At 38.9% G+C, this 14,985-nt stretch overlaps 1 protein-coding gene across 11 annotated transcripts in view; it reads right to left on the reverse strand.

The window, feature by feature from the left end:
* The window catches only part of ROBO2 (roundabout guidance receptor 2), a 475,778-nt gene that overhangs the window by 22,265 nt on the left and 438,528 nt on the right, over positions 1-14,985 (reverse strand). For 6 of the 11 annotated variants that reach the window (XM_055802479.1, XM_055802482.1, XM_027788799.2 and 3 more), the window contains 3 exons: positions 14,270-14,530; positions 10,767-10,981; positions 473-655 (listed from right to left, as the gene is read on the reverse strand). In XM_055802479.1, the coding sequence (XP_055658454.1) occupies positions 473-655; positions 10,767-10,981; positions 14,270-14,530 (659 nt within the window). The remainder of the gene's footprint in view (positions 1-472; positions 656-10,766; positions 10,982-14,269; positions 14,531-14,985) is intronic. The other 5 variants (XM_055802483.1, XM_055802484.1, XM_055802478.1 and 2 more) reach the window with 1 other exon arrangement.

Here is a 14,985-nt window from a genome sequence, read left to right on the forward strand (position 1 = left end):
GATTCACCCCATGCTTAGAAAACCTTCACAGAAAAATACACTTTTGCAAGAAGAGATGCAACAGAAGAGCAGGGATGGAGATAATAGTTCAAACATGATGTTCATCACTGCAAATGTGAAAGATTGTGAGGAGATTTTGCAAAAAATGAAATCATCAAAGACTGCATGGCAGAATTAGTGATCTCTTCACCGAAATATTAAACATAGCATATATAAATAAATCTATAGCAGAGCCAGCACAGAAGGAAACTGCAGCAGATTGAAGGTGCAGATTAAAAGCTTGTGCTATTCACTACTTCAAATCACTAAAAATGGAATGTAATCAAGGTTTCATTAAAATATATTGATAAAAATATCTCCATCCACCTTATTCCATGCATGTTAGACAAGTGTGAGACGCAGGTTCACTGAAAAGAAGAGAACAGGCAGAGACACCCTTCATGCAGAAAGCATCAACTTTGAGTCTACAAACCTGTTCTTGTCAGGCTGGTTCCATCCAGCCTAAAACCAGCTTTATCTGCTGCTGCAACCAGTGCTTGTGCAAAACTGCCGCTGGTAAAGATCGAGTCATCTGAGGAGCTACCTACACTAGATCTATGACTAGAAAAGTTACGGTCCTCATCAGACGCAGAACCCCATCCATTTACCATTGAACCTAAAAACAAATGTAGGGGTCTAGTGAGTTGTGCACATTTGATATTTTTTGATCATCTAAAGCTTAAAGACCCACTTAATACGTCCTTTCTCAACAGGAACCCCAAAATTCATTTGACAGAGCTTGGTACAAATGAGCAGTGTTAATCTAAAGCTTAAAGACCAATTTAACATGTCCTTTCACAACAGGAAACCCAAAGTTTATCTGACAAGCCTTGGTAGAAAAGAGCACTATCACAGCTAAGTGGGATCTCATTCATAGCTTACTCCATGTTGCTTTGATCCTGTAAACAAAATTATACATATTTGCTACAAATGTGAAGGTTCCATAATAGGTTCTTTTGAAAGTTAATAGATTTTCCTTGGGGTTGAAGTGGACGTGGTATTTTTTTTTTTTATTTGACTTCTAAATCAGTATCTAGTATGGTATTTGCATAATGAAGTCTTAATTTAGCACAGCACAAGTGTAAGTCTCAGTAGATATGGCTGAAATCAGACATGGGCTTCAAGAGCTATCCTGAACAAGATTGGCATTATGTAATTTTCTCAATCAAAACCTTAAAACACATGAGCAATTTAAACAGCTGGAAGAAAGGTGACCTAAAGTAGTTCATTCTAGTGGATTAAAGTTACTTTCTTAAAGGTTAGAAATAATTAACATTCAAGAGCTGAGCAAATACATACTGAAATTCAATACTGAGTCAGTCACTAAGCCAATGCTGGCCTCATGGTACCTTCTAGCTATAGATTACCACCACTACAGCAGAGGAAAGTGATAATAACATCATAAAAATGCAGTCAGAAAACCAGATGCCAGAAAGAGCACATGAAAGAAATATAGAAATCTTGACATAACTGAAATGTAAAGAGCAAATTAGTGATGGAAGGGTTCATTTTATTTGCTTTTCATTTATATTTTATTTTTTTCCAATGCATGAAGCATCAACCAGCTACCCAGCCTGGCAAGTACAATATATTTTCAAAAGCTATAGCTCAGTTCAGATTTTTTTCAAAGTACTGAAGTTCTGTTTCTTTTGTGGCTTCAAATGGAATTGAAGGTGTTCTGTACTCCTAAAAATCATGGGTAAATGTCACAGGGTAATTCTAAACTCTGCAGTGGAGCCAGAAGCAAAGGAAACTTAGCTGGCACCAAGCACCTAGTTTTGCTCCAGGAACTTAGTAGCCATGCTAATTAGTTATCAAGTCCAGCTGAGGTGGAGAACTACCAGACTGCTTTTGGGAGCTACCCTGCTGCATGTGTTTGAGTAGTGTTGTGTAGACATAGTGTATTGTTCTGAAATAGCACAGGCACCTATCTTGAAATACTTGAAATCTTCTTTTAAAAAACAGTGGCATGCATATGTTGAAAAAAAAGTCCAGCAAATGCATGAGAATCTGCAGAGAACTGGTTTTCAAAGACATGAAGACGTGGAGAAATACATCATGGCCCTGACATAACTATTCAGTTAGCACAGCTGAATTTATGTAAATGTACATACAATGTGTAGCAGTGTAAGTCAACTTCTTCAAAGCCTTTTTATAATCCATGTCCAAGAAAGTATTATTGTGTTAAAAATTGTTAACTAGTAAATCGATAATGGCCTGCATATAAGTCCATACTGATAGACTAATTACTAACAATGGTGTCAAATGTTAAATATATGCTGCAAAAAATAAGTCATGTGTACTATAAATGTATACTGGAATTTAGTCAGTAGCACACTGCACCACAAAGCCCAAGAACAATGGATTATTTTGTGATGCTGCAGTGACAAAACCTTTCAATGTCAGCAAACTGGCAGACTATAATAACAAAAGTCCAAGCACTCCTAAGATACAAGAAAAGAAAATGAAGTGGTCTATGGAGGTCTGACAGGCAGAAAGTGTGTTAAGTGCAACAGAGAGTAACAGAGTTTGATTCTGCTTGCCAAGAGGACACATAAAATTGTTATTTTCCAAACAGACTCTCGACCTGATGCAGACAGATGTAAGGAAGCCTAGATAACAGCAAGGAAAGGCTAAAACTGAATTTCCTCTGAGAAGACAGTTTCTGAACTAACAATCAAAGTGCGATAGGACATCATAGAGAATGGAGAGTAAAAAGGCTTAGCAACAGTTATTGATGATGTATGAGAAGAGATACTACAGATAAAACACTTCATAAAGATGTAAGACAGTGAAATGATATAGCTGAGGACATTTTCAAACAATCACTTATCGACATATTCTGCAAAATATGTAAGCACAAGCTGAAACATAAAAATACAGCTAGACCCACGGATATCAAAGGACGATACTCAGGTGCTAAAAACTTAACTATGTATCTCGTTAGTTTCAGGGGCAGAGGGTTTTGTATGATACATTCTACTGTCTACATAGAGAAATAGAAACATATCCTGTCCAGAACAGGTATGGCTTCCAGTACCATACGCACAAGACTATGGATGTTTTAAAGGAACTTAGGTTTGAATTTCCATTTGTTCATATTGCTCTGTCCATTTGCTACCCAGTCACTCAGCTGTTACACAACATACAATACACGTGATTATTTTAACGGGACACTTTTAGGGTTTGTCTAGGAACAGCTGCAATTTTTCACCTATTCTTTGGTGGGCTGGACTGAAGTTCATCCAGTCCAAAAAACCCCACCATGTTTTAAGCATGAAATATAACCTACAAAAGCCTGTAATGCACTCTCCAGGATGTGTGTGCACATGTATCACTCTACACACCCATAGACATGCCAGGCTTTCCTAAAAATAGCTAAATTTTAATTATCGGTAGACTGCTGTTATCAGAATGCCAATTTTTCAGGCTAACCCTATAGGAGAGCCCTGCCTGTCTCTGAACACCTCTGCATTCCCATGAACAGCAAGCACTAGCAAGGCTAGGAACCGTGCACTCTGCCCCTGGATTGCTTCCCTTTCCCCTCTCCTCCAGCAGCGGCGAGGAGGCACCGCCTGTCAGGCCTAAGGCGTAGCTCAGTTCTCGCAGGGACGTGAGCTTTACGGGGACATCCACACAGTTGACAACTAAAGCAAGTGATGACCCCACCTGCAGTACCGCATCCAGTTCTGGGGTGCTCAGCACAGGGCAGACATGGGCCTGTTAGAGTGGGCGCAGAGGAGGGCCATGAAAATGGTCAGAGGGATGGAACACTTCTGTGAAGAAGGGTTGGGACACTTGAGGTTGTTGAGGCTGGAGAAGGCTCCAGGGAGACCTAACTTTGCGGCCTTTCAATATATAAAGGGGCTTCTAAGAAAGAGGGAGAAAGACTTTTTATCAAGGCCTGTAGAGACAGGACAAGGGGCAATGGTTTTAAACCGAAAGAGGATAGGTTTAGATTGGATACAAGGAAGAAATTTGAGGGTGATGGTGGTGAGGCACTGGAACAGGTTGCCCAGAGAAATTGTGCATGCTCCATCATTGGAAATGTTCAAAGTGAGATTGGACAGGACTTTGAGCAACCTGGTCTCATGAAAAATGTCCCTGCCCACTGCAGGGGTGTTGGATTAGATGACCTTTAAAGGTCCTTTCCAACTCAAACCATTCTATGATTCAAGGATTCTATGATACTTCTGGTTGCTTGAAGCAGAGGCAAAACTTTTTTCTTACTGTTGAAGTCAGCAAGTGACCATGAGACACATAAAGCACCCACCAGCGTATGTGACCAGATAACTAAAGGTGAAATCTCTACATTATCTCTCCTGGTTCCTGAGGTATTCAGTTTTCCTGTCTAAACAATTTTTCCCCAGAAAAACTTGCAGCAGTAAAACCCTGGCTAGATTTGCTGCCCAGAGGTGCGGACACCGCCCAGAAGGCATGAGAGTGCTGGAGCCCAGCCCAGGCACCTCAGGCCACCACACAGCTGCGTTAATGCAGCACACATGGTGTCTGCTTGTTTAAAGGCATCCACTGGCCTCTTGCTTTCCAAATCAGATGCACATTTGTTTTTCTCTGAATAAAAGCAGAATAAGAGATACTGACATCCCTTTCAGATCAGCTGAGTATTTTGAAATGGAATGAAACAGGCTTTTAGTGTCTCCTTTACATGCAGCTCACTATGTGTTTTCCAAAAGCACATTTGAGTTTTCACGCTTTCTGGCAACTGTAAATTTTACTCTTGCTGACAGCAGCAGTAAATGCTTTATGCAGAACAAAATCAACTCTGTGAAAAGTTGAACTCTGTTTTCTTGCTCCATAAAATATCTCTTGGTGTTAATGCAAACAGAAAGCTTTTTTGCTCTCAGGGAAAGGTGAGGGGAATAGAGGTGCTAGCTTCTTGCAGACAGCATTCTACTGCTTTTAGTGGCATTTTGCAGGCAATAAAAATAATATTTTTCTTTGTGAAGTGTACTCTTGATTTACTTTAAAAAAAATCTAATGCATTTGTGAAGTAAAAGCTGCTCACAACAAACCTAACGCTTTTGAAAAATTCCATTAGATACTTTCCTGTACATACCAAACTCTATGTGCTTGCCTAAAGTTAACAAATTATGTCTCTGAGACTTGTATGTGTGTGCTTATGTGCTTTCCTTCACAAGGCCATTAAGTACATGCTAATATTAAACCCCTGTTCCTCTGCAGGTTTTTTGGTGGAAAAGGGCTAGGCTGCTTAGGTTTGTGAAGTATGGATTAAGTCCTTGGGGACTGATGCTACTTCAGCTGAAAACATAGAATCATATAGCAGTTTGGTTGGGACGGGATCTTAAAGATCATCCTGTCTAACCCCCCTGCAATGAGCAGGGCCATCTTCAATTAGATCAAGCTGCCTAGAGCCCCATCCAACCTGACCTTGAATTGCTCCAGGAATGGGGCACCTTCCACCTCTCTGGGCAACCTGTTCCAGTGTTTCACCACCCTCATTGTAAAAAATGTCTTCCTTATATCTAGTCTAAATCCACCTCCCTTTACTTTAAAACCATTACCCCTTGTTCTATCACAATAGGCCATGCTAAAAAGTTTGTCCCCATCTTTCTTGTAGGCCCCCTGAAAGTACTGAAAGGCTGCAATAAGGTCTCCCCAGAGCCTTCTCTTCTCCAGGCTGAACAACCCCAACTCTCTCAGCCTTTCCACATAGCAGAGGTGCTCCACCTCTCTGATCAATTTTGTGGCCCTCCTCTGGACCCACTCCAACAGGCCCCTGTCTTTCCTGTGGTGAGGGCTCCAGAGCTGGAATCAGTTACAGAATTCCTTTAGCCTTTGTGCAGGAGAAAGACATTATCCTCTTTTGGATATGTTTGACTACTGTCATAATTACAAGGAAAGAATGTCCACTGAATTTGGTGGAAGTGATGGAACAAAAGGGGAAATAGTCATTGCACCATTAAAATAAGAAAGAGTAATAGAAGGGGCTGAATGCAGAATATAAATATGCTCACACTTCAAAAATTAGATCTGGTCTTCTACTTTATGTTATGCTTTGCCATAAAAGCCCAAATATTTAAATGTATACACCTGAAATAACCCCTTCAGTTTTAAAATTTGTATTATGGGGCAGGAAACACTAAACAAAAGGAGGTAAAAGTCATATACATACATATATGGCGCTTCTCAGGTCCAACCATAATTAATGTCCTTCAGAAAAATTTAATGAAAAATGAATCTATGTCACTTAGCCAAATTTATTTGTTTGCATTTTCAATCTTTCTAGATTTTTTGGTTTCCATATTGCTGAAAGGCACAAAAAATTCTCAAATTTATTCAAGCTGTTAGAAAAGAAATGCACACAGAACACTAAGTAGTTGCTCAAATGTTGCTGAGCAGTAAAATACTATGATAAAGTGGCATCTTGCTGTGTCTCTATTACTTCTTCAGCACTAAAATTAATTTATGATCAGTCATCAATTCATTTACATGTCGTTTTATGCTAAATCTATCGTTGCTGATGAATGCATATCCCTAGATCCATTAAGCTAGAGTAAAGTCTGTGCTTTATAATATGACCCTGCTAATTGTTGCATTACCATTTTTATGAGATACAAAAAGTAGCAGTTTCCTATTTTCTGAGCACACATTTAATCCATGAAACACATTCTTCCTATTAAATGCAATCTGTCTAACTGCTTATAAAATAGAATTTTTTGCAATAGGTATCCCTAAGCAAATCAATATAAATACTGAACTCTGCCACAGTAAATTACGGCTTGTGAAAATGATTTTGTGTAATTTCCAAGAATTATTCCGTTTGTTCTCAGACACAATGAATGAACAACTTTTACCATACAGACAGTGATCAGTGATTCTTTTAATCAAGACCAAAACATGCCAAATAAGGAATTTTCTTCCTCGCTGGGCTATACAGCCTAGGGAGATGTTTATAATTTCAGATCTATATAATTCTACTGGGGAAAAAAACCCTGTTATCCATTTGCAGTAGTACTGTTTACAAGAATATCTCTTTGCTTATATCAGTTTGTATCAGTTAGGTAGAAAAGGGCTTGTTCCAATTTACATCCTAGTTAATGGGTGTATCTCTTCCCTCAGTCAAAATGCACCAGGATGGAAGATGTACCAACTCTCACTGCTAGCTTCACTGGTGGTGCTGGGGGAGGGGAAGGTAAGGAGAGAGCAAAAAAAAAACCCCAGACCATAATACTTTGATCTGACAAAGCCTAGTGTTGTTGCTAGTGATTTCAGTGAGAAGCAAATTAATTTCTTATATAGTCATCATATGCAATTAATTAAGTCTATTAAAGTAGAATAACATAACAGATTCTTTGTGACCATTCATGCCATAACTGCACAGCAATTCATTATACAGGCAAATATTGAACATAAGCAAAAAAAAAATCCCACCATATTTAAATGTGTGTCTGAAAGCAAAAATAACCCTAAATGTGAAATAAAAGTCACGTGAGAAGAATTTTTACAGTTGCTTTTCAGTTCTTACACCCCCCCCCCCCCCAATCAGACTCAGTAACAAACCATGCTGCGAACAAATCAAAACTTTGGGTTTAATTTCATATTCTATCCCACAATCATTCAAATATAAAGCTCCCTCCTTGAGTTTTCTTTGCAATATCTGGAAAATGTTAAGAAATAGTTACTGTGCATTCCTCCTTTCTTTTCACTTTATTATACATGTCAACATTATGTCTCTTCCACCTGCAAAGAGAAAAGCTTAATAGCACAGATAAAATCCTTGTCTGAATCTTCAGTTAGCTGTAACTAAAAGTCGAGGGCCTGGAAGACAACCTGACTTTTAAAGGAGAAACACTGTAGTTTCACAGGAATTTAACGGTCTAAGCTCGGTTTGCACAGCACCAGTGTTTCCCCTCAGAGAATCCCGTATTTGGCATCAGATGAAAACCTTGGTCTCAGCTCAGCCAGAAAGGACAAAGTACCATTTCACTCCGAGAGTGGGTATCTTCAAGCCATCACTGAGGCACGCTAACAGCACAGGGTGAGGAAACTCGCCATGCTCACCGTACAGCAACTCTGAAGGAAGTCTGAACCCAGATTCCTCACAATTTAGATTTCTCACAAACACTGAATTCACAGGATGCACTTCAAAATGAACAGAAATATTGCTTTATCTGGGTTAGCTGTTCTCATTTGTCTCCATTTTTTAATGAAATGTTTAAAGAAGTGAAAGCATGGTATACAAATTCCTAGGGAAATGCTGGTTTAAGTCACCAAAAGCCCTATGAAAAGAAGTAGCCTGTATATTCAAAGTGCAAGAAAGGACAATTTAATTGTTCTACAGTATTCTAAAGACACTCGAATTAGAGAATGAGAAACATCTTAGAAACAATGAATGCAATTTGTTATACGCCCTCCTTAACACCAGTAAATGCAGCTTGGAAGAGTTAACAGAAACAGATACACAAAAATTAAAATTCTCTTTTGAAACAATTTGCACAAGCATAATAAGAAATTTCCTTTCACCTCTTGAAAAAAACAAACACAAAAGAAGTCCTCAGAAAATCGAGGTTTTACCCACATAGTAACTGAGGAAAACAGTAGTTTTGTTATTCAGATAGTTTGTCATTTCACAGACCAGTTAGACTAACATTCTGGATGTATTTTTGTAAGGCTCCACTGCTGTAATTGTTTTAAGTTAATCTAAGTGTTGGCTATACACAGTATAGGGTCAGTCTATCACTTTGCTTCCCTTCCAGCTGCACATTCCCTTCCTGCAGTGCCAGCAAACACCTTGCCATGAGGTGGACCAGAACAAGGAACAGATCCAACTAGTAATTAAACAAGACAAAGAAAAAGCAAAAGAAAACCCTAAATTTCCAGCTGGATGAGGACACATCAAGACAGTGGTGGTGATGAGTGGGAGTGCATTTGGATCACCTTAAGTACACTCCCAGTCTACCAGGTTCTGCCTAACTACTTCCAAGAAAATTTTAACACTAAAATAACTGAACATTTAATGCTCCAATACTTAAACAAGATTTAGAACTATTATAACAAACTTGAATGTTATGCATAAAAGGACAAATTGTAGTAAGCACAGAAGTCTGCAATTTGGAACGGAAATTCAGCTATTCCTTACTTTGCGCTAGGTACGGCAGTCCAAAATATTAGGTGAAGATGCAAATGTGAATAATATTCATTTTCTGATTTACAGATATATCAACATTGGCATATTAATACATACCAAATGGAAAATATATAGCAACCTGATTCTTTCTTAATTTATTGCTGTATTACCAGTGCAAAACCCTTACTGCATTCCTAATGGAAAGGCTTCTGAGCCATTAGTGAGATATGTAAAAATATGCAGAATTATAGCCTGAAGGAGATTACACTAGAAATTCAAGCGAAGTGACTTAACATACTCATGCACTAATAAGTTAACCTTCTCAATTCAGGGATTTAAACTTTAACTCTACGGTCTTCAGTTGAATCTGGATTTCAAATCACAGCAGCAGAGATACAATTCTTAAATCTTAATTAGATTGGCAAGCAGTCTGGCCCTGGGGTGAAGGAAAACCTGGAAAGTGGGATTAAGCTACACACTATTTAATTCAACAAGGGAAAAGGAAGAAAATTATAGGTATTGATGTTCTACCACTGTCATATTCCTGCAGTGGTTTCAGAATAGCAATGTTTAAATAAGGGTGGAAAATCCTTGGAATTTCAAAGGTCCAGAACAATGAGATGAAATTCAGAGGCACTATGGTAGTAAGTTGTACTGAGCAAGTCTCCCTTAAGGTACAACCAACAATCAGCGTTCTTCAACTGAGGTCAAACACTGAAGAAGCACCTACTAGCTTTTATGAGCTACAGACACTATGTACATTTGGGTCTCCAGTACAGTTGTATGTTATGGATACAATACGTTATACAGAGGCTCAACTTCAACCTAAAGGGACATATACTGATGCTTACAAAAAATACATTATGTCCATATAAAATCTGTATTTTTCAGAAAAATGTATTTCACTGCCTATGTTTTATCAACAGCAATTTTTTTCATTCTGATTCTGTGCATTAGTTTAGCGTGCCTTTCTAGGTCCCCTTCGATGATCCCTTGTTGTACCTTTCCAAGGCATGCAAAGTGTGAGGAGCAGTGAAGGAAAGAATGTCAGAATAATTAAGTATCTTCACTGAAAGGGAACAATTACTAAATTAAGCAATACAAAGTAGATTCAAAATACACATTTTCCTACATAAATGTTGTATTTACTCTACAAATAAATGCTGTACTGATATAACTACACTTATTCTGAAGTCTTTTAACTTCCCTGTGGTCATATGTGAAAGCATTTACCCAGTAAAATATCTAAAAGTGCTTTAAGATAACATTTTTATGCTGCTCCTGATTTATGAAATATATATTTCTAAGCCAAGGTCTTCCACCTCCTTTTCATGTAACTGGCTTGCTTCTCCAGTAGAGTGAACTTCTCATGAAAGCTAGGATATAATTGAGTTTTCTTTCAAGTCTTTAAAGCTTTTTAAAATTCATGAATTTTCTTATCATTTTGCACCAAAGCAAAGTATTTTCAAATCCTTCTTTAACTTTAGCGTTTAATATTAACACATTTTAAATGTTACAGAAATAGAGTGGAATAAATTTTCACTTAGAAAGTGTTTGACTGATGATGTATTTTACTGTTAGGAACAAGTCAGCGTTACTGTTAACTGTGTTTGGTTACCTGTCACAGAGCTGTCTAGATTGTCCATACTGGAGCCTGGAGTATGCTCTAGACCTCTTAGTGGCCTACTGATTTCTACAGTTTCTTCTTCAATATCATCCTCATCATCGTCATCATCTGGAACATCTGTTTCCAAATCTGAAATAAGGTTTCCAGATACATATCCTAGGGGCGGAACTGGAGCCTGAGGAGGTTGTGTATTGGTTTGGATGTGCCTACACAAACAAACAGGAAAACATCATCAGAATTGTTGAGACATGGTACCCCATGGTCAACAGAAGATAGGCCTTTCAATAAGTCCTGAAGTAGATTTACAAAACGTGTTTGTTAGGTTAAACTCCAGAAAAGCCAGTTTAGTTATTCACCATAGCTTCAAATACCAGAGTACCTGCACACTTTTCAATTTTAAATATACTTCTCCTTCTGTAAGATAAGGAAGGTCAAAATTGTCCTTGTACAGATTAGGAATGATGTACACAGAGGCTACATAAATCAGGTAGGAAGTCCATGGAAAACCACAATTCTGAATCCCAACCTAGTATATAGGTGTCTCACCCAATGTTCCACCTTGCAAATCACAAGTTGAGCCAAAATAAAATTTCATTTCTGCTTAAACAGACTCAGTGCCCTTAAGCAGAAGTCACCCTAAAGATGAGGAAATGGCCAATAGGACAGAAGAAATCTTCAAGTCCAATGAACCCATCAGTGAAGCCTTTTTATTTTGCTTTATTCCAAGTAGTTTAATTGATTTAATTGCAGCAGTATTAGGCCATGCATGTGTGAAATTACTGTATGCAGCGATCACAATTAAAAGAAGAAAAACAAAGATAAAAAAAAAAAAAACACCCACAGGATAGCTAAATGGCCAAAGGCAAGCACGGAACTTGGAGTTTAATTTGTGTAGTCTCTGAGAGGATAGAGACAAAAGGAACAACCATCACCTTTTGATGCAGCATTCTCTACACCACTACAGGTACACAGCAAGCTGTGCCAGGAGACCCAGGCATGACTAGCCTTGGCATAAGAGCATGTACCATGCTTGAAATTGCTAACTTCAGCACGTGGGAATCCTTGGGTGGCTGTACAGGAGGTGCTGTGACCTGATTCAGATCGGCAGCACTCTGGACAGGAGCCAGGATTCTGCTGGTCTCTTGGTTGGACATCAGCATAATAGAAAAAATTATAACTGTCAGCTGTTTTTGTTTGGTTTCCTAGCTCTAACATATTTTCGATGACAACTTGGTGCTGTATTATTGCCTGAACTTGGTAAGTGCAGTAATTATTTTTATTCGAAGAGCTTTCTTTCTTTTCTTCGCCCCCCCCCCCCCCCCCCCCCAATATCAATCTATTGGATCTGAGAATAATTGGATTTGAGAATGTCAAGGTAAATGTTATGTACCACTGGAATCTCTCTCCACGTTGGTGTAGGTTTTAACTTCTTCCTTATTCTGACGCTTATTTGCAGAGCAAATGCTTCCTTTCTGATACACAACCTCCTCCTGATAAGCAGTTCTTGAATACTTTTCTGTCTGGACACCAGGTTCTCAGCTATGCAGTGTTCAAAATACTGCGCTAAAGGGCACTACCCTCAATAACCCTCAATAACCAGTGTGATTAGCTCCCAATCAAGCAAAATACTTAAGTATACGCTTAATGTTAAGCATGTGGTAGAAGAATTGAAGTCAATTTTTCATGTACTTGTAGTTAAGCATATATTTAAGCGATTTGCTGGATCAAGGCCATAATGATTATGTTCTTTTCCAGTAATATCTAATGTGCTCTTTCTTAAATTTCTAGTTGGCTGGTCTCTGTATCTCACTTCTGTTACTCCTACAGTAACCTATCTGACAGGTGTCATCTGGTTTTGTTTCCCCCCTCCACACTGGACAGGTAAACATTGTGAAAAGAAAACTAAGTCTTCCTTCCCACTTAAGACAATGGAGGACTGACTGAACAGCACGATACATGTCCAGCCAAACAATATCAAAGTGTTAAATAACTCCATGTCACAACTACTACAAAAATCACTTGTATTTGCAGCCGTCAGGTTTTACCCCAATATCTGTCATAAGATCCTATTATGAAAAAAAAAAATGTTCTCCCCTCAATATTTTTTTCAGAGTTTCAGGCTCAATTACTGTGACCTTGCATAAGAGCGACATTAAAATCTGTACAGGCTTAAACACATTAAGACAGTTCCCATTTTTCATTACTCTGAAAACAGAGCCAGACCTTTCCTGTCAGCTTCAAGAGGCTCTGCTGTAGACTCCCACTCCCAGACTGGCACCCATGGTTTGCAGGGCATAGAAAGGGAAACAGCTGCAAAATGCAGCAGCGATTGACTGCACAGACAGGGTATGCATCTGTGTGCTGGCTCAAAATTCAGCTGCCTTCTACCATCCAGGTCTAGCTGCTGCCTGGGATTTGGGTCTGTCCCACAGGCAGGCCGGGGCCTGCGCTTGGCAGCGTGGGGCACTGCAGTGGGACGCAAGTACCCTGTTGATTGAGTGCAGATTGCAGACAAGCCTCCAGGCTTTGACGGTGTCCAGGGAAAACAGCTGGCTTTGATTTGGCACCGCCTGCCTACCTGCCTGATTTATTTATGGTAGCTCAAGCTGAATAACTTTGTGGCTTTATTTAAAAGCGAAGAAAGGCTGCTCCTCTGCTGGCAGCGTGCCATTCGGTAACTAGCTCTGCTCCTCTCCTCCGAGATTCACGGGCTTTGTCTGGATAGAAAAGTTGTAAAAGGACAACTGCCGCTTAGGGAACATCCAGAAAGCAACTGACCTTCACCGTATCCCCAGCCTGGTACAGTTGACAAGTTCTTTTTCAGTCCCTGAAGAGTTTACTTCTGTTTGTTTTGCAGGGGAAATGTTACTGTGGTATTTGCTTGCTCTTCCTTTAAACAGGCATAAAGCACTCTAAAGCACTAGATTCATTTTGTAAATACTAACAACTTCCTTCCTGCTATTTCTGGGTGTTTCCATATGAATCAGAAATTTTCATGGTATTTCAAACTACAGCCAGAGATGCAAATGCTTCATTCTCATGTGACACAGAGTATAATCTGCTACACTGCTATTTCAAGTGACTGGCATTATTTTTAAATGAGAATTTAGCACCTCAATATTTTTGAAAATCCTTACAAATTCACATATTCCACTATACTGAAAAGAGAGTACTCTGAACTGTTTAGAAGTTGTCAGTAGGTGGGTGTCAACTACTTAGTTGAATATATAGAAAACCTCCAGAGGAATATTATTTTTACATGTTTTTATCCAAATTTTAATGTATTACCAAGCATTATTGTTTAAAAAGCACCTAGTAATATTTAAGGCCTCCACACTATAGGTACAGTTTCGCTATTTCGTCTTCTATTTCACTGCTTTGGAAATATTACTGAAACATTATTGAACACAGTTGATATCTATGCCATAAAGGAATAAATTATTATCATTATGCTTTCATTTCCCAGACTGCAGGTGCCCCTTCCAAACATTTACCATGTCTGCTTTGCTATATCAAACTGGTAAGCCCTAGTTAATTCATCAAGGTGGGCTTGAAGCATTGGCTGCATCTCCTCTCGTGGAGAAGGCGTGAGGGTTGCAGTTGACTGTTGCCCAAAGGAGATCGCAGGTGACGAAGCTACTCCTCGGACAGGAGGCGTGGGAACGCGATCATCGTCTTCTTCAAGCTCATCCTCCATGCCCTGATGTAGGTAGGTCTGAACTGGCAAAGGCGGACACCAACCATCACTGTCATATCTAAAATAAAAATCAAGTAAACTTAGCATATATCAAATCTCATCTCTGCTGTGCAGTAGAGGGTGTGTGTACAGGATTTTTGCTACAGTTTGAATGCTTACACACAGCTTGAGCTTTAAAATTTATTGAAAATAGGGTCATAATTGCTTAAATTCTCCTTACTGAGCCTGTTTAATTTCTCTCACAACAGCTAAGCAACTTGAATAAGATGTGCCACAACAAAAAATACTGATCCATTATCACATTTGTTAATGGTGATTAGATAATGTTACCCCACAACCATCAACAAAAACTTACTTCCTGGATCATTAACCTTGGAAAATGCATGAAGATTGACCTAGAGATGAAAATAGCAGCATTTTTAAAAGGCAGAGCGAGCTTTACATAGTTGCACTTATGCACTTCCTGACTCCCATCCTCCCCTTTATTTGTCCATAAATCTACTATTTTATTTT

This window comes from Falco peregrinus, chromosome 4 (genome assembly GCF_023634155.1).
Source record: "Falco peregrinus isolate bFalPer1 chromosome 4, bFalPer1.pri, whole genome shotgun sequence".
In the NCBI taxonomy this organism is placed as follows: domain Eukaryota; kingdom Metazoa; phylum Chordata; class Aves; order Falconiformes; family Falconidae; genus Falco; species Falco peregrinus.